General features: G+C 32.0%; 1 protein-coding gene and 1 long non-coding RNA gene across 3 annotated transcripts; one reads left to right on the top strand and one right to left on the bottom strand.

Moving 5' to 3' along the window:
• The first annotated feature begins 14 nt into the window (after positions 1 to 14).
• LOC127700639 (uncharacterized) lies at positions 15 to 25314 on the top strand. Of its 2 annotated transcripts, none has more exons than XM_052204194.1 (7): positions 15 to 155; positions 3959 to 4009; positions 10235 to 10360; positions 11051 to 11183; positions 11471 to 11571; positions 13272 to 13454; positions 23690 to 25314. In XM_052204194.1, exons 2-7 carry the CDS (start codon positions 3962 to 3964, stop codon positions 23723 to 23725), a joined length of 627 nt encoding a protein of 208 aa, XP_052060154.1. In that variant the 5' UTR covers positions 15 to 155; positions 3959 to 3961; the 3' UTR covers positions 23726 to 25314. The 2 variants fall into 2 exon arrangements, with proteins under 2 accessions (XP_052060154.1, XP_052060155.1); XM_052204195.1 differs by lacking the exon at positions 15 to 155 and adding an exon at positions 1736 to 1756.
• LOC127700642 (uncharacterized) lies at positions 14273 to 15038 on the bottom strand. Its single transcript, XR_007981674.1, has 2 exons — positions 14566 to 15038; positions 14273 to 14397 (listed from the first exon to the last, which is right to left on the bottom strand). It is a non-coding gene; the product is annotated as an uncharacterized LOC127700642 (long non-coding RNA).
• Positions 25315 to 26377: the final 1063 nt, after the last annotated feature.

The following is a 26377-nucleotide window of genomic DNA, read 5'->3' as shown; positions in this document are numbered from 1 at the left end:
ATTAATTATTTATAAGGAAAGGGCCATACGGAAATCGATGATGATGATGATGGGGGTTTTTAACGACCTTGACTGGACTGTTAAATCCAAAGTACACGTCGCAATTACCCAATTTGCATACTATTTTTTAGAACTTCGTTATTCTATTATATAGGGTAAGTTGCCATCTGTATTTTAGTAAGGAAACATGACCTGTACATACTAATAATACTAGAGTTCACTCTTTTCTTTAAAACTTTTTAAGAAACAGTGTAAGACGACACACAGACTAAATACTTTTTCAATTAGAGTAGTGGATCAGTGGAATAACCTGTCGGATTTAACAGTGACGGCAAAGACTTTGAATATTTTAAGTCAGCTTTAAATGGCGAAAATTGGAACCCGTATACATTTATATGTTCGTGTTAATTGTTAAGCTGCGCACACCTAAAGTTTTATTTAAGTTATTAAGTTCATACATGTGAACCTCCCGACGGGAGTACAATAATTCCGTTTTCAGGGGTCTCCTCCCGTTGAATAGAAAAAAATCCCGTGTATGAAATATTTCCTGAATGAAAACTTTCAGCTGCCATATCCAGTGTAACTGACTTTACCTGAAGTTAAATTTTACCTGTAAATCAAAGAACATGCATAATTATATGGCTTCACTTGCCAGCTTGGGTGTCAAACATACTGGTAATCAACGATTTTTAACTCAGGCTAACTGCCGTTGTGTAATAAAAACTTTGTGTATTTAAACAGTCAGAGATATAACTCTATAGGGTTATTACAGAAAATAACTTGTGTGTGTTATTACAGATACTTTCATGAGTTGTCTACTCTTTATTCCTTAAATTTTCTAAATCTGCAATAACATATGTTTGTTATTTGTAAAATAAATCAAAAATATTTTAATTTATTATGGGCTCTAGGGAACTCTTGAGACTTTGCGCAGAAACTAAATGCATAGCCTTGATAATTAATTCTTTATTTATATTAATACATTATTGATTAACCATGGTAAATCAATGAGACGAGGCTTTTAAGGGATAAAATTAGCTGTAATAACATAGCTTAGTTATTAAAGGAATGTAACCTATAATATGAGACACTTGGGAATTACTGGGAAGCTTGCGCAGAACCTCATTACATGCTCTGGTCATTATTTCTTACAATAAATTAAAATACATTGTAATTAAGCATGATGTATGTCTGAGAAAATGCTTTGGAGTGATATAGAGAAGCTGTGATAACACCCTTTAGTTATTACAGGCATATTTTTTCTGTAATAACATATAGGTGTACTATGCAAAATTGGCGAACTACGAACTGTTATATCTTTCTTTAGTTAAGTATACATAAAGACAATAGTAATATCAATAGAACTTGTATGCATTTTAACTAAACTAGTGATGTATATTGTCCCTTTGAAACATGTAACATACATATGTTATCACAGTTCTTTGATTTTTAGTCCACAATAACAAATGTATGTTATTTTTCTGTAATAACCCTATAGAGTTATATCCCTGACTGTTAAAAGTAATTGAAATAAATTTTGGGTTACTTCCCTTGTTTTATTCTGTTTAAAGTTATTTTCCTTTAAATAATGTAAATTGTTAAAAGACTATAAATGAAATATAAATTGAATAAAATAATCATAAAAGGATGGTAATAAAATGATTTTAAATGTCTTAGGAAAAATAAAAAAATAATAATTTGGAAATTATTTGAGGGTTCTATACTTCTTTTCAAGGCTTGAATTGAAATTTATTTAGTAAGTATGACCTTTAAGTATATACTATAACAGTACATGCATGTTTAATATCAAGAAAGAAATTCCCTTATGCAGTGATTGTTGTATAGAATAAAGACAAAAAAAAAAAAAAAAAAAAGGAAATTAAAGAATGTATTATGAAAACAGAATGTTAGATTGAATAAAGTTAAAGAAAATTTAAGAGTACAAGGGTACTATAAACATATTACATTCGGATGGAAAGTTGAAGAAAAAAACACTTTAAAAGACAATTTCTACATCACACGGTTACATTTACGACAAAATTTATGTCGATTATAAACCTCCTGAGCTGAGTCCTAATCTCCTGACCAAAATTTCCCAATCTCCTGATCTGAGTTTCACAGTCCATCACATGTATGTAAGTTATATAAATATATTATTATGCGATCAGAAATTGCATTACGACATTCCAAGATGAGGGGTCAGTAGAAGCCATTGGCTGATTTAAGGACCCGAAGATAAAGGTATAAAGGTATAAGGTATTCAATGCATTTCAAGTGCCTGGAAGTGTATAGTTTGAGAAAAAGACTTTTTTTCATTCACTGTTGACATCACCTGATCATACCATAAATTAATATGGCATAAACTTAGTCTATTACACATAACTACAAGCTATTTAGGATATTACACATGTGGTTAATCCTCATATATATATTTATATTTGTTTGTTGTACTTGAAATAATTATATTATATATACTAAATTATTTTAAGGTGAGTTCAGTTTTAGATCCCTAGAGCTGCATATAAATATAAATGATTGCATGATTGAAGTTTTATAAACTACTATTTTTACAGAGAGTTTTTAGGTCACACAACAACAAAAGGGTTTTATCAGGGTGTTTTTGGAAAGACCTCTTTAATGAAAGTTTGTAAGCCAATTTGGGTCATGTAATTGGGACTCAAAATTAGTGGGACAAGCTTATAAGATTCAGAATTCTATATGATTATACATGTATACCTAATTCTCATAAGGAATGGATCCTTTTAACAACGCTTGGAAATTTTTTATGCTATAAAAAAACCTGTACAAACTTACATACATATCAGGACGAGCATGACAAGAACTTGCATGTTAATGTGACATGAGCATGAACCCAGGCTTGTCAAAGGGACTTGACTAAAGGTCAGTGACTCTTTTCACAAAAACTCTTACGATTAAAATTGATCATAAGTTATACTGAAATGTGTATGACTTACGAGTATTTTTACTCTTAAGATTTTTTGTGAAAAGAGCCACAGATATATAGTCTGTTAATTGTCTACGTGCATTTAAAAAAAAATGTATACCACTACTATCCAAACCCGGGTTTTGGATAGTAGGGGTATACTTTTTTTTTATTTTTAAATGCATCATATCATCATGTAGATGATAAACAGACTATATATCTGACCTGTAGTCAATTCCCTATGGGCTTTGCACTTGTCCAAAGGACCTCGGTGGCTGAGCATGCTGAGTGGTATAAGTAGTTCATCTACTCTATCACTAGCATGTCAACACTGAGGCTATGAGATCAAATCAAACACATGGTGCTGAAAGTGGCTTTAAGCACATACAAACAATCAATCAATTGTAGTAGATCGACACCCTGAGTTTGATTATGAAACATACTAGTTTGCAAGGTAACAGATTTAGGAAGACTGCCAACATCAAGTCTTTGCTCTTAATCCTAAATGCTGTGTGTTTAATGAAGAAGCGAATTACAATTTTCTATTTTGTGGTTTGACCAGGCTAGAGATATAACCATACCTCCCTAATTCTAGGCAAGCATGCTACCTAGAGACTTCTGAGAATTCATGCATAATTAATACCTGCACATTTGAATTTATATATGTACTGTATATTCAGAAAGTATTGCAAGGTTTTTATTAATGCAATAATGTCATGAATGTGACTTGGTGAAGAGCTCCCATTCTGATATCTGATACATTTGTCTGTATGAAGATTTTACTGAAATCACAATAATTAATCTCGTATTTTTTTCCATTCTTTAAAAATTGCAATAGTAAATGCATGCAATAATTTGTGAATTTACAGTATGTGCATTGTCAGGTATTAGGCTTTAAAGGCATTTCATGTGTTCTTTAACTTTATTTGTAGGTAAGCTGATACATTTACTATTATTTCAATTTATTTTATTTCCTGCAGTATGTGTTTAATTTGTTTTTTCAATTCTTTATAGACAATGGCGCAGAAAGACCAAGGACCACCTCCTACAGGTAAAACATCCAAAGTAGGTATAGTTGTTATGAACAAAGTATTTTATGATATATTGTATACTAATTGTCACCTTCTTCAGATAGACAGCTGTTCAAGATTTGTTTAGGGGATTATTATGTTATATATAATACTCATAAAACGGATAACAGGAACATAGAAAAAATATTGTACAGTACAAACACACAAACCAAAAAAAATAGATGTGTAAAAAATGCATGGTAATGTTCATGCCTTCTCGCATGTAACCACCAAGTGTAGAACTCTTGTTGTCTCCCTTTTCATAATGTTGTACATTCTACATACACTATGTTGTAGTAACTGCATACATTATAATTCTAATTCTTGTGTAAACAAATTAAAGGCATCCTATACAGTTTCACGTTATATTGTCATTTTTAACCGGATTTTCAAAGGAAAAATCGTTTCTTATTTGGGGATGTACAGCGGGCGGGCGGGCGACTGCCAAACAGTGTCCGTTCATTTACACATGCAAACGCTTGGATGAACTTTTTTTTCAAATTTGGATATGTTGTTTCCTGTGACTAAATGAAGGTCAAGTTCAATTTTCACGATTTTAGCTTTTCTCCTTGTCGAGTTATATCCCTTTCCAATAGTGAAAAGTGGTACCTATTATGTGATTGAGTTATTTCCCTTTGAACAGAAATGGTTAATTGTATATATAAAGTTTATATATAACAGATAACTTTTATAGATTTTTAAAAGACATTGTATTAATGTAATAATGATAAATAACAATTTGGAATTTTTTTTCTTTTCTTTGGTAAATTGTTTGAAGAATTTTGTGGTAGGCTTTATATATTTAATTTTTTTTTATGAAGTGAACTCCTTTAAAAACTAAGCTTATATTGTCTATTAATAAACACATATTTAGATTTCTGATTTTGGATTTAATTTCATCAAAAATTGAATTCTTGGGTTCTTTGATATGCTGATTCTAACAATGTGTTAGTGGTTAAATCATATCTAATTTTATTGATTATAATTTGAAAATATCATATCTAATTTTAGAAAACTATTTGTTATAATTTATTCAGTTTGAGTTATTTCCCTTTGAACAGAAAATTATATGGATAAAATTAAACTGTGTTTCATTTCAACATAAATTAAATATATATAGGGTTCTTTCAAATGCTGAATCCAAACCTGTATTTAGATATTAGATTTTTGGGTCCAGTTTTCAAGTTGGTCCAAATCAGGGTCCAAAATTAAACTTTGTTTGATTTCAACAAAATTGAATTTATGGGGTTCTCTTTGAAATGCCGAATCTAACCATGTATTTAGAGATTTTGGATTATGGGCTCCTTTATCAAATTGGTCCACATTGAGGTCCAAAGGGTCCTAAATTAAACTTTTGTTTGATTTCATCAAAAATTGAATTCTTGGGGTTCTTTGATATGCTGATTCTAACAATGGTTTTGGATATTGGACCATAATAGGTAAATGTCCAATTTCAAATTTTTCAGTTCTTTGACCACATTCATTTTGTGTCACAAACCTATGCTGTGTCAAATATTCATTCACAATCCAAATTCTGAGCTGTTATAAGCTTAAATATAGTGTCCATACTTGCTCAACTGTTCAGGAAATCCGGTTTTGCTGTCACTCTGATAGCCTCTTGTTAGTCCCCTACCATTGAAGGCGAAGGGGACTTTAGGTTTGCACTCTGTCCGTCTGTCTGTCTGTCCATCCGTCAGTCCGGCAAATCAGTTTTCCACACTTTTTTTCTTTGTGCTTAAAGATATTGATTTTATATTTGGTATATTGTTTTATCATGACAGGTTACAGATCAAGTTCGAATTTTGTTCCAGTCTGATGATTTTGTGCAGGGTTATGGTCCTTGGACTTGGATTCACTCAAATATTCAGTTTTCCGCACTTTTTTTCGTCATGCTTAAAAATATTGATTTAATAATTGGACCATTGTTTTATCATGACAAGTTACAGATCAAGTTCGAATTTTGTTCCGGTCTGATGATTTTGTGCAGAGTTATGGTCCTTGGACTTAGAAAATTCACTCAAATAATCAGTTTTCCACACTTTTTTTCTTCATGCTTGAAGATTTTGTTTTGATAATTGGTATATAGTTTTATCATGACAAGTTACAGACCAAGTTTTAATTTTGTTACGGTCTGATGATTTTGTGCAGAGTTATGGTCCTTGGACTTAAAAAATTCACTTTTTAAATAATCAGTTTTCCACACTTTTTTTCGTCATGCTTGAAGATATTGACTTGATATTTGTTATATAGTTTACACCATGACAAGTTATAGATCAAGTTAGCATTTTGTTCCAGTACAATTAATTTTTAACTGGTAGGGGACTATTTTGCACTTTTGTAAAAAAAAGTTAAGCAAAGTTAGAAAAAATTTGGAGTAGATTTTCTTATTCATAAATTAATAAAATTGGATTCAATCTGAAGCTGTAATAAGTGAAAATAGGGGGAAAATAAATCCATACAAGAATGACTAGTTTAAAATAATTTAAGTCATGCTTAGAATTACGGATAAGATGCTCAGAGTGGGATTTTTTTTTTGACCTTAAAATGTGGAAATCAAGAGGTTCTTATAATGTCATTTTTCTCATTTTTCTACATTAACTGTCTTTTTTACCATTAATACTGTGTCCTCTCATATTTGACATAAATAAATGGGAAAAAAAATGTTCTATGAGGAAATTTACTTCTTTTAAAGTGTTGATGCCTTGATTTACAAGGGATTACAATAATTAAAACTGGAGTTTTGTGCTATCTGAACTTTGATATGAGTTTAAAAAACATTGACACAAAATGATATTGACTTTGCTTGTAACTTATGCGCTGTAAAACTATTCTTTTGTCAGACTAACGGGCTGTTAGAAAGTCGGATCCATATAAAATTCTATCAGGGATGAATGACAATAAAAATGATACATGTAATTGTCATCAAGGGGTCAGTAGTCTAGAGATTGCTCCCTATACAATGTTTTATTGACTTCATTGTTGAATACCTCATGTGTTTAATTTCTTAATTTTGATTTCATTAGACTTTTATACTGTGTATATATATATATACCCAAAATATTAGAATCAAATGTACTTATTTTGAGGGCATAGAAGTTGAAGTGTGTGAGAAACATAAATTGGAGCATTGTTTATATTAAATATCATTCAATCGTGTATTTTTTTTTTATCATTACGGAAAATTACATGTTTCATGACATCCTGCCAAAAGTGACGTTTTCGTCAGATTCCAATGCATAATGTGGCACCAACAGTAACTGCCTTGAAACTGTTTGGGTGCCCTTAACTACAAAATGTTATCAGTGAAGTTTATTGAGACAAAACTCCTGAGCACAGACCAGATATTAACAGAATAACAAATCCACAGACCTTGTGTAAACAAGATAACTAATCAGTGTTGTTTATTTTGACCAATCAAAGACCTTGTGTAAACAAGATAACTAATCAGTGATATTTATTTTGACCAATCAAACCTTGTGTAACATGTGTAAACAAGATAACTAATCAGTGATGTTTATTTTGACCAATCGCATACCTTATGTAATCAAGATAACTAATCAGTGATGTTTATTTTGACCAATCGCATACCTTATGTAAACAAGATGACTAATCAATGATGTTTATTTTGACCAATCACAGCCCTTGTGTAAATAAGATAACTCATCAATGATGTTTTTTTTTACCAATCACAGACCTTGTGTAATCAATATAACTAATCAATGATGTTTATTTTGACCAATCACAAACCTTGTGTAAATAAGATAACTCATCAGAGATGTTTATTTTGACCAATCACAGACCTTATGTAAACAAGATAACTAATCAGTGATATTTATTTTGACCAATCAAACCTTGTGTAACATGTGTAAACAAGATAACTAATCAGTGATGTTTATTTTGACCAATCGCATACCTTATGTAATCAAGATAACTAATCAGTGATGTTTATTTTGACCAATCGCATACCTTATGTAAACAAGATGACTAATCAATGATGTTTATTTTGACCAATCACAAACCTTGTGTAAATAAGATAACTCATCAGAGATGTTTATTTTGACCAATCACAGACCTTATGTAAACAAGATAACTAATCATTGATGTTTATTTTGACCAATCACAGACTATGTGTAAACAGGATAACTAATCATAGAGTTTTTTATTGTCGAGCCTGCGACTTTTGTCGCAGAAAGCTCGACATAGGGATAGTGATCCGGCGGCGGCGTTAGCTAACTTCTTAAAAGCTTTATATTTTAGAAGGTGGAAGGTCTGGATGCTTCATACTTTGTATATGGATGCCTCATGTTACGAAGTTTCCGTCAGTCACATGTCCAATGTCCTTGACCTCATTTTCATGGTTCAGTGACTACTTGAAAAAAAAGTTCAGATTTTTTGTAATGTTAGATTCTCTCTTATTATAAGTAATAGGATAACTATATTTGGTATGTGCGTACCTTGCAAGGTCCTCATGCCCGTCAGACAGTTTTCACTTGACCTCGACCTCATTTCATGGATCAGTGAACAAGGTTAAGTTTTGGTGGTCAAGTCCGTATCTCAGATACTATAAGCAATAGGTCTAGTATATTCGGTGTATGGAAGGACTGTAAGGTGTACATGTCCAACTGGCAGGTGTCATCTGACCTTGACCTCATTTTCATGGTTCAGTGGTTATAGTTAAGTTTTTGTGTTTTGGTCTGGTTTTCTTATACTGTATGCCATAGGTCTACTATATTTGGTGTATGGAATGATTGTAAGGTGTACATGTCTAGCGGGCAGGTGTCATCTGACCTTGACCTCATTTTCATGGTTCAGTGGTCAAAGTTAAGTTTTTGAGTTTTGGTCTTTTTTTCTAATACTATATGCAAAAGTTCAACTATATTTGGTATGTGCGTACCTTGCAAGGTCCTCATGCCCGTCAGACAGTTTTCACTTGACCTCGACTTCATTTCATGGATCAGTGAACAAGGTTAAGTTTTGGTGGTCAAGTCCGTATCTCAGATACTATAAGCAATAGGTCTAGTATATTCGGTGTATGGAAGGACTGTAAGGTGTACATGTCCAACTGGCAGGTGTCATCTGACCTTGACCTCATTTTCATGGTTCAGTGGTTATAGTTAAGTTTTTGTGTTTTGGTCTGGTTTTCATATACTGTATGCCATAGGTCTACTATATTTGGTGTATGGAATGATTGTAAGGTGTACATGTCTAGCGGGCAGGTGTCATCTGACCTTGACCTCATTTTCATGGTTCAGTGGTCAAAGTTAAGTTTTTGAGTTTTGGTCTTTTTTTCTAATACTATATGCAATAGTTCAACTATATTTGGTGTATGGAAATATTTTATGATCTATTTGGCAGTCACGCAGGTTTTATTTGACCTTGACCTCATTTTCAAGGTTCATTGCTCAGTGTTAAGTTTTTGTGTTTTGGTCTGTTTTTCTTAAACTATAAGCAATAGGTCAACTATATTTGTTGTATGGAAGAATTGTTAGCTGTACATGCCTGCCTAGCATGGTTCATCTGACCTTGACCTCATTTTCATGGTTCATTGGTCAATGTTTAGTTTACTTGGTTAATGTTAAGTTTATGTGACAGTTGTAATAAAGCTTTATATTTAGGACTATCAACATAATATCAATGATTAGTAAAGAAGGCGAGACATTTCAGCGTGTGCACTCTTGTTTAACAGACGACAGTACAAAAATCTATATGTCAACCAGCAACCAACAAAAGTTATACATACATCGTCTGTAAAAAAAAGTAGAAAAATCAATAGATATCTATACAAGATTGGATTGTAACGAATAACTAAATAGATTTTCTAGCTGCATAATCAAGTCAAATATCTAGGCAAAAACTCTTATCAAATATCCACTTGATTTCAATTTCATTTTATAATGACAAAACTTTTCAATTGTTACATATTCGATGCATAATTCAAAACACAATATCTCTATTCAAATTGTCATCCCTGCAATTAGGTTTGCAATTTTGTAATACTGATAATTTCTATACGCTATACATTTTTGATAAAATTTTGTGAAGAAGTTGTTGAACTGAAAATGCAAGAAAAGAAAAATCTATCAATGCTAATGGAAAATTTAAATATAATGACAATCTGAAGGGAACAGTCAAACTGTATTTTTGAACCTTGCTTTGATCGTTTAAAACTGTATTCCATTAGTTAGAGAGTGTAACATATAATAATTTCTTTATCTTTTAGCCAGGAATTTTTGGATCAATCATGAAAGAAGTGAAGAGTGCAGGCAAAGAGGTAGAAAAAGGTCTGAATTGGGCAGGTAACCAGATTGAGCATGCTGTCAAACAGTGTGAGACTGGAAATATTCTGGTAAGTAGACTGGTAACCAGATTTGACTCATACAATTCTGATGTATAAGCTGGACAAAAAAGTGGAAGAAAAATAATAAGACGAAAAAGATATGTAGAATAACAATATGTCAGCCCCAACTCTGTTTAGGGTGCCATAAAAAGAAAGGGAGGAAAAGCAATATGTCACCCAACATTGTCGATAGGGTGACATGATAAAAAGAAACGGACGAAAAGCCATATGTGACCAGACATTGTTGATCGGGTGATATAAAAAGAAACGGAGGAAAAGCAATATGTGACCAAACATTGTCGATCGGTTGACATAATTACATAGAAAACTGAAGACTGAACAACAAGGACCCTACTTGTTTCACTCCTCAGATATTCATGGTATAATACATATCTTCCATCAGGAGTAAAACAGTTAGTGCAAATGATTTTTAACACATCAAATATTTGCATTTTCTTCTTTTTTACTTTAAAAAAGAATTTCTTTATAAATTACTTATATCATATCAATTCATTAAACAATATGATACATAAAAAAAGAATATAGGAATCATCAATAATATTGTACAGTTCAACAGACCACATCAACACCCAACTCCTCTGAGAAAATTGATATACACCAAAAAAATCAATATTGCTGTGCTTTGAAATAAATTTACATAAAATCATTGTATATTTATATGGTATAATTTTTTTTCAGCAAACATTCCAGACAAACAATGTTGTACAGCTAGTATCACGAGCCAGTGGACATTCACTACAGATTGTGATGTCTACATCAAAACAGTCAGTCATTGATGGATGTGGTGCCGAGGGACCTCAGGCTTCTAACAGTAGGTATTATGAGCCAGTGGACCATCATTGAAAACTATGATGTCACTGATTAATACAACAGTCATTGATTTTATGCTAGTGAATATTGCAGACTAAGTTGGAAGATTTTCTATCAAAACTGGTCGCCAAATGAGAATAAAGATTTACAGTGGATAAAAATTCCAAATTTGTTCATTGTGGTAATTGCAATACAAGACTTGAATAGCCTTAAATGTACTCTTGCTTCAAGTGTTTGATCATGTTGATATTAATGTACATGTACCTAAAAAAAAAAATTCTTTTTCAGCTTTATGGACTGTTATAAATGAGGGCAAGAACCAAGTTCGTCTCCATAACAACAATAACTACATTGCTATTGTCAATGGTATAACACAGCTAGTTCACATGGTGAGTTTAGTTTTAACATAGCCACAATAGTTGTTTCCTTTTAATTTTGACGAAGTTTATTAATGAAATTATATAAAACTGGTCACTGTCTCTAAATTGTTCATATCATAATTCAAATTTTTTGTGCAAAAATCAAGAAAGTCTGGTCCTGAGATCAAATAAAGAACTAATCAAAAATTGCTGGAATTGGGATTGAAACTCATGATTAAAAAAAAAACTCTCATAACAGTGTATAAGGTGTTTGCATTTAAAAGGGATCTTTATATGACATGTATGAGACAGCCTGAAAATGAGTGAAATTAAAAGTAAAATAATGCCATGATATCCATTACCATTAAACTAGTCAGTAATATTTTTGTTGTGAAATTGGAATCTGCACAGAGAGTAAAACTTATGCATGAAATTGAGCTAAATACATATTTTAAATAAATGTCCATCAAATGGGAGATTCTATACCAAGAAGTTGACACATCTTTATTTGTGGACAATCATCTTTACTGATGTGTTGCATTATTATTTAACTTAAACCTGTAGTTTGTTAGTTGTATACATATTAAAGGAGATATCAGGTATATGTCAATAAGATAGTAATCCAACAACACACTAGCATGAATTCACAGAAACCATGAGTAAAAACACCCACTGGTGACATTAAAAATGTGTATGTATATCTGTATCGTGTCCATGATGAAAAACACATTTATATACGACTGCAAAATTTGTCATCATAGTTGTTGTCATCGTCCAAAGACATTTGGTTTCCAGACAATAACTTAAGTATAAGTGTATGGATCTCTATACTACAATGTTCCATACCTCAAAGGAAGGTTGGGATTGATTTTGGGGGTAATCGTCCATACTGTTAAGAATTGGGGGCCAAAAACAAGTGGTTTTTATGCCCCCTCCGTAGCGGTGGGGCATTAAGTTTTACCCTTGTCCGTGTACATACGTACGTCCCAAAATTGGTTTCCGTTCTCTAACTTGAGTTTGCCTCAACCAAATGTTATGAAACTTATTCACAATGCTTATTACCACAAAACACAGATCAAGTTTGAATTTTGGTGGCGTCACTTTAACCGTTCTAGAGTTATGCCCCTTTATAAATGGAAAAATTGCAAAATTTTTAGTTTCCGTTTGATTATAATTTGAAAATAGATATAACATCATATCTAATTTTAGAGAACTGATTTTTAGTGGTTAAATAATATCCAATTTTAGAGAACTATTTTTGCTGTTAATGCATCACTGGTTCATGGAAATAAGTTTTAGTTATTTCCCTTTGAACAGAAATGGTTTAATTAATAAGTATTTCATCAAAAATTGAATTCTTGGGGTACTTTGATATGCTGATTCTAACAATGTAACTAGATTTTGGACATTGGACCATAATAGGTAAATGTCCAATTTCAAATTTTTAGTTCTTTGACCACAATGGCACATTCATTTTGTGTCACAAACCTATGCTGTATCAAATATTCAATCACAATCTGAATTCAGAGCTGTTATAAGCTTAAATGTTGTGTCCATACTTGCTCAACTATCAGGGTTCGACCTCTGCAGGAAAATCCAGTTTGCTGTCACTTTAACAGCCTCTTGTTTTCAGATGTTGTCTAGACGACAAAATCAAGCATACATGAAAATAAATAAGTAAGTAAGAAAATAAAAAAATCTGCAATAAGAAAATAATTTTCTTTTAACAGCCACCAGGTACAATGCATGGAGAAGAAACCAAAATCCAGTTACATCAGACTGATCAGTTTGTTACCATGGAATCATGTAAAACTGTGGCACAGTATGTTGGTGTGTTAGAAGATGGACAACTGAAGTCTGCTTTAGCAACACATAGAAATGACACTCATGCTATGTTTGGTGTTAGACTGATAGTAAGTACTATAAATAAATACTGACAACAGTGTAAGATTTTATTTGAAATATTAACACATTTACTGTAAAAAATACACATATTGGGAAAAAATAGAATTGATGTGACAAAATTCTAACACTTAAATTTATTTTGTGCATCCATGCCATGTTTTTGAATTACATTCATCAGGAATACATAAATACTTAAACTCATCAGTAGCATTATATCCAAAAATTTACAGAAAAAAATAACTAAATCCATACACGGAACCTTAGTTTCTAAATAATTTCTTAATTAGTCAATTGAATTGAGAATTTAATAATAGTATGTTTATAAATCATGTAAGTATAAAAAAAAATCATACAGATTAAGCCTTATTTAAATGGCACATTAAGATTGATTTTTGGGCACAAGACATTTGGGCTAAATCATTAACATTACCAAAGGGCAAAAAAAAAATAAAACGTGTTTCCGCCAACCCTACCTACCCTAATTATACCCCATGCAAGGAGTTGCAGAGGGTATAATGTTTTTGATCCGTCTGTCCGTCTGTCCGTCAGTCCGTCAGTCCTGTTTCTTGTCATCGCAACTCCTCTCAAACCACACAACAGAATTTCACGAAAACCTTTTTAGATAATAAGGACATACTATGTAGTTGTGCCTATCGACAGGAAATTATGATTCAATTTTTTTTCTAGGAGTTACGCCCCTTTGAACTTATTTACTTTAATGTACTACTGCAACAGTTTGTCATCGCAACTTCTCTCAAACCACGCAACAGAATTTCATGAAACCTTTTCAGATAATAAGGACATACTACATAGATGTGCATATCGACAGGAAATTACGATTCAATTTTTTTTCCAGGAGTTACGCCCCTTTGAACTGATTTGCCCAATATACTACTGCAACCTTTTGTCATCGCAACTCCTCTCAAACCACAAAACAGAATTTCATGAAACCTTTTCAGATAATAAGGACATATTACATAGATGTGCATATCGACAGGAAATTACGATTCAATTTTTTTTCCAGGAGTTACGCCCCTTTGAACTTATTTGCCCAATATACTACTGCAACCTTTTGTCATCGCAACTCCTCTCAAACCACTCAACAGAATTTCATGAAACTGTGTAGATAATAAGGACATACTATGTAGATGTGCATATTGACAGGAAATTATGATTCAATTTTTTTTTCTGATACAATTTTTTTTTCTTACACTTAATTTTATTTCTCCAATGACAATGTGGGGATGTGCGGTATGTGAGCGCGCTCACTAAGGTTCTTTCATTTTTAGCTCACCTGGCCCAAAGGGCCAAGTGAGCTTTTCTCATCTCTTGGCGTCCGTGATCCGTCGTCCTGCGTCCATCGTCCTGCGTCCGTCGTCCGTAAACTTTTACAAAAATCTTCTCCTCTGAAACTACTTGGCCAAATTTAACCAAACTTGGCCACAATCATCATTGGGGTATCTAGTTTAAAAAATGTGTCCGGTGACCCGGCCAACCAACCAAGATGGCTGCCATGGCTAAAAATAGAACATAGGGGTAAAATGTAGATTTTGGCTTATATCTCTGAAACCAAAGCATTTAGAGCAAATCTGACATGGTGTAAAATTAATTATCAGGTCAAGATCTATCTGCCCTGAAATTGTCAGTTGACCCCTTAAGGAGTTATTGCCCTTTATAGTCAATCTTTAACCATTTTTCGTAAATTTTTGTAATCTTTTACAAAAATCTTCTCCTCTGAATCTACTAAGACAAATTTAACCAAACTTGTCCACAATCATCATTAGGGTATCTAGTTTAAAAAATGTGTCCGGTGACCAGGCCAACCAACCAAGATGGCCGACATGGCTACCGTTCCTACTCGCTTATTAGTCGGAAAATTGGGAGTAAAATTCATAATCCAGAGAGGGGGACCGACTAATAGACGAGATCTAGCGACCAGAGGAAAAATCCAAGCTTGAGAAAAGTGGTCAGGAGTGAATTTCCTGGTCAAAACTACGTTTTTGATTGCCAAACCTACATAAATCAATAAATAAAAAGTTTTTGTTGAAAATAAATGACTACAATACTGTCTTTGTGTTTTATTTGTTCCTTGGTAAACATTTTCTGCAAATTCGTGTTGAAATTCTACTGTTTCCGGTTTGTGTATTGATTTTCATGGTCACATGGTTTTCCTATAAACCCAAAAGAAGAGCCAAGAACCAAAAATGAAAAGGAGATAACAATGTACCAAATATGTGAAAGGATGTTTTCAGCGGAGTTATTGTGTCATTATTGTGATATCATGATATCAATTCAATGCTTATAAATCATATAATAATCAAAAAATAATTTTGAGATTCATTCCCAAAATCAAAATATTATTCATTAAAGTGTCTCGGGTAAACAAAAATTACAAAATTGATTGACAAGCCAATATAATCCATTGATAACCCCAATTAAGAGACAAAGAGTTGTATTTACTAAAGGTGTGAAAACTATGAGTGATAGGTAAACAGATGACACTAATGAGTTGGAGTTAGTTATTTTAATATATTGATTAGCTTCACTTAATTTTTTTAATCCTTTAATCATCACAATATAATAAGAATTATGAAGTGTACATGCTCATTTAACACCAAGTTATGTATGCTGTGAAAAATATTTTCATCAAGTGTTGATTGACTTTAAATTTTCAGGTTCATATTGGTTTATATTCGCTTTTCTCAAACAATAGGTTATTAGTCATACCCTACAAAATCATTGATGCATTATGTAAACAACATATGGCTAATCTAACATTTGAACAGTGAACAAAACAAGAGAAATGAATACATCTTTATTATTAACAGCAATATAAATTATCATGATGAGCATCAACTAAATTCAAACCAAACAAACATTAATGCAGAAATGAATATTATTCCTGGATTTGCATTGGTTTTACCGGCGTTCAGTTACTGTCAGCTGAAAAAAAAATGCCCAATTTTGTCCGACTTATACGAGGGTCAAGACTAAATCCTTAGAATTTGGAGCTGAAAAGGGCCCCCGACTTATAGTAGGATCGACTATTAGGCGAGTATCTACGGTAATAAATAGAACATAGGGTAAAGTGCAGTTTTTGGCTCATATCTCTGAAACCAAAGCATTTAGAGCAAATCTTTCAACTATAAAATTGTTCATTAGGTCAAGATCTATCTGCCCTGAAATTTTCAGACCAATCAGGCAACACGTTGTTGGGTTGCTGCCCCTGAATTGGTAATTTTAAGAAAATTTTGCAGCTTTTGGTTATTATCTTGAATATTATTATAGATAGAGATAAACTGTGAACAGCAATGATGTACAGCAAAGTAAGATCTACAAATAATTCAACATGACCAAAATTGTCAATTGACCCCTTAAGGAGTTATTGCCCTTTATAGTCATTTTTTTACAATTTTCATAAATTTTGTAAATTTTTGTAAATTTTTACAAAATATTTTCCACTGCAACTACTGGGCCAAGTTCATTATAGATAGAGATAATTGTAAGCAGCAAGAATGTTCAGTAAAGTAAGATCTACAAACACATCACCATCACCAAAACACAATTTTGTCATGAATCCATCTGTGTCCTTTGTTTAATATGCACATAGACCAAGGTGAGCGACACAGGCTCTTTAGAGCCTCTAGTTAGCTCACCTGGCCCAAAAAACTTGGCATCTGTCGTCCGTTAACTTTTACAAAAATCTTCTCCTCTGAAACTACTGGGCCAAATAAAATCAAACTTGGCCTAAATCATCCTTAGGGTATCTAGTTTAAAAAATGTATCCAATGACCCTGCCCATCAACCAATATGGCTGCCATGGCTAAAAATAGAACATAGGGGGGTAAAATGCAGTTTTTGGCTTATATCTCTGAAACTAAAGCATTTAGAGCAAATCTGACATGGGTAAAAATGGATCTATCCGCCCTGAAATTTTCAGACGCATCAGACAACCCGTTGTTGGGTTGCTGCCCCTCATTTAGTAATTTTAAGGAAATTTTGCAGTTTTTATAAGACCGCAAAAAATTTTCAGGTCGTATATTGGTATGACGTTGGCGTCGTCGGTGTCGTCGTCGTCCGGCGTCATCCGAAGACACATTGGTTTTCGCACTCTAACTTTAGTTTAAGTGAATGGATCTCTAGGAAATTTTACCATAAGGTTCAATACCACAAAAGGAAGGTGGGGATTGATTTTGGGGGTTATGGTACCAACAGTTAAGGAATTAGGGGCCAAAAAAGGGCCAAAAATAAGCATTTTTGTAACTTCCAGACATAACTTGTGTGTTAGTGTATGGATCTCTCTGACATTGTACCACAAGGTTCCATATCACACAGGGAATGCTGGGATTGATTTTTGGGGTAATTGCCTCAAAATATTAGGAATTAGGGGCCAAAAAAGGGGCAAAAAACAAGCATTTTTCAAGTTTCATGACAATAACTTGTGTGTAAGTATATGGATCTTTCTGAAATTGTACTACAAGGTTATATATCACAAAGGGAAAGCTGGAATTGAGTTTAGGGGTAATTGCCCAAAACGTTTAGGAATAAGGGGCCAAAAATAAGCATTTTTCTAGTTTCCAGACAATAACTTGTGTTCAAGTGTATGGATCTCTCTGAAATTGTACTGCAAGGTACCATACCACAAAGGGAAGGCTGGGATTGAGTTTGGGGGTGATGAATCATAAGGGGGTTCAAAAAATTTGGGGGGGGGATTTTATTTTTTTTTCCCTTTTTATTTCTTTTTAAATTTTCAACATTAAGTTGGTTATTTCTGTTTTATATTTAAAAGCAAATAATAATGATATGGTATGAGATACACACCAAACAGGATGTGTAAATTATTATATAATAAGTATTGTGCAATAGCAAGAAATTTTCAATTGCACAGTATTGCACAATAGCAAGAAATCTTCAATTGCACAGTATTGCGCAATAGCAAGAAATCTTCAATTGCACAGTATTGTGCAATAGCAAGAAATATCCAATAGCACAATATTGCGCAATAGCAAGAAATTGTCAATTGTACAGTATTGCGCAATAGCAAGAAATATTCAATTGCACAGTATTGTGCAAAAGAAAATACTTCGTATAAAATGCTTATTTCTTGACCAATTTCAATGGGGTTTTATTCTTGAATTCTTGGGGTTCTTTAATATGCTGATTCTAACCGTGTATTAAGTTTTTGGATTTTGGGCCCCGTTTTTAAATTGGTCCACATTGAGGTCCAAAGGGTCCAAAATTAAACTTTGTTTGATTTCATCAAAAATTGAATTATTGGGGTTCTTTGATATGCCAAATCTAACCGTGTATTTATATTCTTAATTTTTGGTTCCGTTTTCAAATTGGTCTACATTAATGTCCAAAGGGTCCAAAATTAAACTTAGTTTGATTTTAACAAAAATTGAATTCTTAGGGTTCTTTGATATGCTGAATCTAAACATGTATTTAGATTTTTGATTATGGGCCCAGTTTTCAAGTTGGTCCAAATCGGGGTCCATATTAAACTTTGTTTGATTTCAACAAAAATTGAATATATGGGGTTCTTTGATATGCTGAATCTAACCATGTATTTAGATTTTTGATTTTTGGGCCCCATTATCAACTTTGTCCACATTGAGGTCAAAAGGGTCCAAAATTAAACTTTGTTTGATTTCATCAAATATTGAATTCTTGGGGTTCTTTGATATGCTGAATCTAACCATGTATTAAGATTTTGGATATTGGACCATAATAGGTGAATGTCCAATTTAAAATTTTTAAGTTCTTAGACCACATTCATTCTGTGTCAGAAACCTATGCTGTGTCAAATATTTAATCACAATCCAAATTCAGAGCTGTATCAAGCTTGAATGTTGTGTCCATACTTGCCCCAACTGTTCAGGGTTCGACCTCTGCGGTCGTATCAAGCTGCGCCCTGCGGAGCATTTTATTGGTTATTATACGACCGCAAAAAGAAAGAATTTTTTGGGGGGAAAAAGGGGGGGGGGAAAGAAATTGTGGGGGGGGCAATTTTTTCTCATTTCAGATTTCAGAAATTAAAAAGAATTATTCTTCAAATATTATTTTTTTTTCAAATTTCAAATATTGAAAATTTCAAGAAGTGATCTTTAATTGCACAGTATGGCGCATTAGATTTGTAAAATCTTTGACCACATTTATTTATTTGTTATGCCGAATCTAACCGTGTATTTAGATTTTTGAATTTTGGGTCCAGTTTTCAAATTGGTCTACATTAAGGTCCAAAGGGTCCAAAATTAAACTTTGTTTGATTTTAACAAAAATTGAATATATGGGGTTCTTTGATATGCTGAATCTAAACTTGTATTTAGATTTTTGATTATTGGCCCAGTTTTCAAGTTGGTCCAAATTGGGGTCCAAAATTAAATTTTGTTTGATTTCAACAAAAATTGAATATATGGGGTTCTTTGATATGCTGAATCTAACCATGTATTTAGATTTTTTATTTGTGGACCCAGCTATCAAATTGGTTCATATTGAGGTCAAAAGGGTCCAAAATTAAACTTCGTTTGATTTCATCAAAAATTGAATTATTGGGGTTCTTTGATATGCCAAATCTAACCGTGTATTTAGATTTTTAATTTTGGGTCCTGTTTTTATACGCCCGTTTACGGGACGTATTATGGTATACCGTTGTCCGTCTGTCCGTCAGTCCGTCTGTCCATCTGTCCGTCCGTCGTCAACATGTCGGACATTAACTCAAAAACGCTTTAACCAATTTGCATAAAACTTTGGTGAATTGTTTATATCTATTGATGTGAGCTCCCTTTCGTTTTTTATAAATTTTAGATTTTATGTTTCCGAGTTATGGGGTTTTATTCATTAAAAAAAGGGGGATTTTCCAGTTTTCTGACAATAACTCAAGAATGCTTTCACCAACATGCAAGAAATTGTGGAGAATTGTTTATATCTAATGACATGAGCTTCCTTTTGATTTTTATATATTTTAGATTTTACGTTTCCGAGTTACAGGGTTTTATTCATAAAAAAAGGGGGATTTTCCAGTTTTCGGACAAAAAATCAAAAATACTTTCAGCAGTTCTTATGAAACTTTGGTGAATTGTTTATATCTATTGATGTAAGCTCTGTTTAGAATTTTATAAATTTTACATTTTACAATTCTGAGTTATGGGGTTTTATTCATTAAAAAAGGGGGGATTTTCAAGTTTTCGGACAATAACTCAAAAATGCTGTCAGCAATTCTCATGAAACTTTGGTGAATTGTTTATATCTATTGATGTAAGCTCCCTTTACATTTTCATAAATTTCTAATATGACATTGAGAATTAATTGAACTTTAATTGTTTATAGTCTGACAACAGATTTACTAAGTATTGGGCAACAGCACAGTGTATTGCACAACAGCTTGAAATCTTTAATTGAATATAAATTCAATTCATATAACCAATTTCAAGTTCTTTGACTACATTTATTCAGAAACCTATAATATGTCAAATATTTAATACAATCCAAATTCAGACCTGTATCAAGCTTGAATATTGTGTCCATTTTTGCCCAAATTGTTCAGGGTTGGACCTCTGCGGGCGTATCCAGCTGCGCTTAGCGAAGCAGTTTATTTAAATTGGTCTACATTAAGGTCCAAAGGGTCCAAAATTAAACTTAGTTTGATTTTAACAAAAATTGAATTCTTGGGGTTCTTTGATATGCTGAATCTAAACATGTGTTTAGATTTTTGATTATGGGCCCAGTTTTCAAGTTGGTCCAAGTTGGGGTCCAAAATTAAACTTTGTTTGATTTCAACACAAATTGAATATATGGGGTTCTTTGATATGCTGAATCTAAACATGTATTTAGATTTTAGGTTTTTGGCCCAGTTTTCAAGTTGGTCCAAATTGGGGTCCAAAATTAAATTTTGTTTGATTTCAACAAAAATTGAATATATGGGGTTCTTTGATATGCTGAATCTAACCATGTATTTAGATTTTTTATTTGTGGACCCAGCTATCAAATTGGTTCATATTGAGGTCAAAAGGGTCCAAAATTAAACTTCGTTTGATTTCATCAAAAATTGAATTATTGGGGTTCTTTGATATGCCAAATCTAACCGTGTTTTTAGATTTTTAATTTTGGGTCCCATTTTTTAAATTGGTCTACATTAAGGTCGAAAGGGTCCAAAATTAAACTTAGTTTGATTTTAACAAAAATTGAATTCTTGGGGTTCTTTGATATGCTGAATCTAAACATGTTTTAAGATTTTTTATTATGGGCCCAGTTTTCAAGTTGGTCCAAATTGGGGTCCAAATTAAACTTTTTTTTATTTCAACACAAATTGAATATATGGGGTTCTTTGATATGCTGAATCTAACCATGTATTTAGATTTTTTATTTGTGGGCCCCGCTATCAAATTGGTTCATATTGAGGTCAAAAGGGTCCAATTTTAAACTTTGTTTGATTTCATCAAAAATTGAATTATTGGGGTTCTTTGATATGCCAAATCTAACCGTGTTTTTAGATTTTTAATTTTGGGTCCCATTTTTTAAATTGGTCTACATTAAGGTCGAAAGGGTCCAAAATTAAACTTAGTTTGATTTTAACAAAAATTGAATTCTTGGGGTTCTTTGATATGCTGAATCTAAACATGTTTTAAGATTTTTTATTATGGGCCCAGTTTTCAAGTTGGTCCAAATTGGGGTCCAAATTAAACTTTTTTTTATTTCAACACAAATTGAATATATGGGGTTCTTTGATATGCTGAATCTAACCATGTATTTAGATTTTTTATTTGTGGGCCCCGCTATCAAATTGGTTCATATTGAGGTCAAAAGGGTCCAAAATTAAACTTTGTTTGATTTCATCAAAAATTGAATTATTGGGGTTCTTTGATATTCCAAATCTAACCGTGTATTTAGATTTTTAATTTTGGGTCCTGTTTTTTAAATTGGTATACATTAAGGTCCAAAGGGTCCAAAATTAAACTTAGTTTGATTTTAACAAAAATTGAATTCTTGGGGTTCTTTGATATGCTGAATCTTAACATGTGTTTAGATTTTTGATTATGGGCCCAGTTTTCAAGTTTGTCCAAGTTGGGGTCCAAAATTAAACTTTGTTTGATTTCAACAAAAATTGAATATATGGGGTTCTTTGATATGCTGAATCTAACCATGTATTTTGATTTTGGACATTGGACCATAATAGGTAAATTAAAAAAATTCAAGTTCTTAGACCACATTCTTTCTGTGTCAGAAACCTATGCTGTGTCAAATATTTAATCACAATCCAAATTATCAAGCTTGAATGTTGTGTCCATACTTGCCCCAACTGTTCAGGGTTCGACCTCTGCGGTCGTATCAAGCTGCGCCCAGCGAAGCATTTTATTATCTTGAATATTATAATAGATAGAGATAAACTGTAAACAGCAAAATTGTTCAACAAAGTTAGATCTACAAATAAGTCAACATGACCAAGATTGTCAATTGACCCCATAAAGAGTTATTGGTTCATGGAAATAAGTTTTAGTTATTTCCCTTTGAACAGAAATGGTTTAATTAATAAGTATTTCATCCATATTTATTTTCAGACTTGTATTAAGTTAAGAGATGAGCTTTTAAAAAATTCAATACTTCTGTAAAAAAAGGACAACTTGAAAAAGTTATCTTATAGACTTAAGAAAACCACTATTTAACTTTTAAGGTTGAATGGAATGCATATTGTGGAAATATGCAACACATAATGTGGAAATATATAATTATCAGCGGTGATAAAAAGCAAACAATAATCGTATTGTTACAATGAACAGAATGGGTTTTTTTTTAAGCCTGGTCCTAACATTTTTGAAGCAGTACATATTTGATTGCAAGCAAAGCATGTTGGTCCTGCCGGTTGATTTTTTAGTTAAATCCAACAAATCTTGTATATTGATTGCTGAAGATCAAATTTCTTTTTCTGGTATAAATAGCATCACCGAATATTCTCAATGTAACATTGTCATCTATACTATTCCCTTTCATGATTCTGAATCTGGAGCCATTTTCTGATTTAGCCAGTCACAGACTCAGATTCCTTAAAGGGATTACCTTCATTTGACCAGAAAAATCATTTTGTCAGCTAAAGTTTGTTAAATAGCTAGTTCAGAACACGTTAAAATAGAAAAGTTGCCTATTGTTTTATGCCCTTGAGTAGATAACACCTTCTTTTATAATCAATAATTCAACTTTTCCTTTCTTCTATGTAATCAATTTACTAAACAATGTTTTCTTATTTTAGTCTACACCATATGATGGAGCACCTGGTAAACAATAAAGATCCAGTAATGACATCTGATATATACAAATTACATGTTCTTGTTTTCAAGTACATACACTTTGATGTCAGATGTTCATCTTGTTATATTTATTGACATTACTCAATATTGAGGGCATTAAACAAGTTATACCTCAGTGTGTGCCCAGTTAGTGCCATAGTTTATATGAGACTTTTCTTGTATAGATTGATATTTACAAGACTTTCTAGTTATTTATGTAGACACAAATAAACCGCATTATATTATTATATTATGTTTCACTTTCCTAGAAATACTAACTAATTATCATTTTGGAGTAGGTTTTTATAAACTTAATAATGTTTATGTATTGTAGATTAGTTGACCTCTTATAAAGTACTTTATTTTTTAATATGCATTATATGACAACTGACAGAAGTATGAGATTAAATTGTGTGTCTTCATTAAAGGGTACACAATGTACAAAATATATATCAAATCTTGTATAATATTTTCTCTAATTCAATGTAATTCTTTGGCAATTTAACCCTTTCCAGACAAATTATATAAAAAAAAATCTATGTGTGGTTGCTGATGATCTCAGAAGATAATTGGATGAGTGTATGGGTCATAACCTTTATAAGCTCACTGGATGAATCAAATTGAGCTAACTGGTATGAAATTGACAACTTTGTAGAATTTGGAAGGCACTCAAAGGGGATTTTCGTTTATCAAAAATAAAAATATATTTAATAATCATTAGAGAAACAGATTCTCACATAGTAACTCGTGGATAATCAGATTTATCCAATCTTGATACTTAAATTATCAATTTTAAAGTCCTTGCCGAGGCTCAGACTTTAAAATTCGATTATATTACTATCCTAGATTGGATAATTCTAACAACCCATTGGTACCAATGTAAGAATCTATATATAAAGACAATAAACTTTGCAATGTTTCCATAGGATAATTTACTCCATAAGTAATGAAGGTCAATTATTTTTATAAAAGACCCATTAAATCAATTATTTTGATCAGATTTTATTGATTATTGGTAAGATTTTTTGTTAAACATGTGTGATAATATAGTATAATTCTAAGTTACTTTTATTGACTAAGCATTCTAATTAGCTCCCCCTGAATTTAGCATATTTGTGCAATATTTTCTTGTCTTTTATTCATGAATAAGCCCACAACTGTTGCATGTAACTAAATTTTGATATACATCTTTGATAAGGTAAACTTATTTGTCTCCTGGGATGGAATTTGTTAAAGCAGGACATACAATCCTGCAGTCTCTTTTTTTTCAGATTTCTGTAGTTTACTGTTAAAAGGACTTAATTTTTACAGTTAACTTTTAAAAGCAGTGTTTGGTAAGCATTTTTTGGAGTTTTTACACTTTTACAATAGCAATCTTGAGAAAGTCATATTATTTGAAATTTTAAACTTGTATATCTGAACATTTTATTTTCAAACAATATACAATTGAATAATGACATGTTTTTAAATTATTTTATATTTCAGCTTAATTTATGTATTGTTTAATTGTTATCATGGTGTTAGTTTGTTATATTGAGTTGTAGTCTTTGTACTCTTCTCATCTATTAAAAAGCTTTTATCATTGTGATTCAGCAGTTGTTTGTACTTCTTCACTCTCGCCTTCAAGGAACCAAGCTCATAAACAAATCAATCAAAACGAGGACTGTAGGAAAATAAGGAGAGCTGACGACTTTGCTTCATTCTGTGAACAATAAACCACTTAAAAGTATACACTAGTATCAGGGGAGATAACCAGTGTATGATTAAATCATATATTTTGGTTTATCTAAATTCAGAAATTCCTGTGCATTTATTATTGTGTTTGTTGACCAATGGATAAAAAGGGGAGTTTAATTTTTGTTATTTCATGAAACGCTGAATACAAAAAAGCTAACTCAATTTAAAATGCGAGTTTTTATTTTTGCAAAAGCAATTGTTTTTCTACTGATTGATTCTGAAAATAATTGTCACAACAATGATGATGATGTTGGATTTGTGTTTAAAGCTCAATAGCAATTATCACTTGCATATCAGACTGAACATGTGTACTTTATATATTATGAACAATGTTTAGTACTAGACCGACACCCTGATCTTCATTTTAATGATTTATGCATTGACATCTTTTATCACACCATGGCAAATTAAGAAGTAAAATAAAAAAAATACACAAGGAATATTCTAAACGTCCCAAAGTCCCTAAGCAAATGGCAAAATCAAAAGCTCAAACACATCAAACGAATATATAACACTTGTCATATTCCTGACTTGGTACAGGCATTTTCTTATGAAGAAAATTGTGGATTAAACCTGGTTTTATAGCTAGCTAAACCTCTCATTTGAATGATAGTCACATAAAATTCCATTATATTGACAAGGATGTGTGAACAAAAGAAACAGACATAATAGGTAAAATGTCAAAAATAAGGGTACAGCAGTCAGCATTGTGTTATAATCTTAATCACTATAAAAACAAACAAATATGTCAACAAAGAAAAACAAAATGGCATATAGACAAAGCACATCAGCAAATACGAAAGACAAAAACACAAAAATTAACACAATACAACAACACAATGACGGGATGTACAAGTACCGAGCCATGTCAAATGGACATCACCAAAAATAGACTAATAGTAAAAGTAATAATT

The sequence above is a fragment of the Mytilus californianus genome, unplaced genomic scaffold (genome assembly GCF_021869535.1).
Source record: "Mytilus californianus isolate M0D057914Y unplaced genomic scaffold, xbMytCali1.0.p SCAF_5, whole genome shotgun sequence".
Classification (NCBI taxonomy): domain Eukaryota; kingdom Metazoa; phylum Mollusca; class Bivalvia; order Mytilida; family Mytilidae; genus Mytilus; species Mytilus californianus.
The sequence above is the reverse complement of the archived record's forward strand: the minus strand, read 5'-3'. Positions and strand labels throughout refer to the sequence as shown.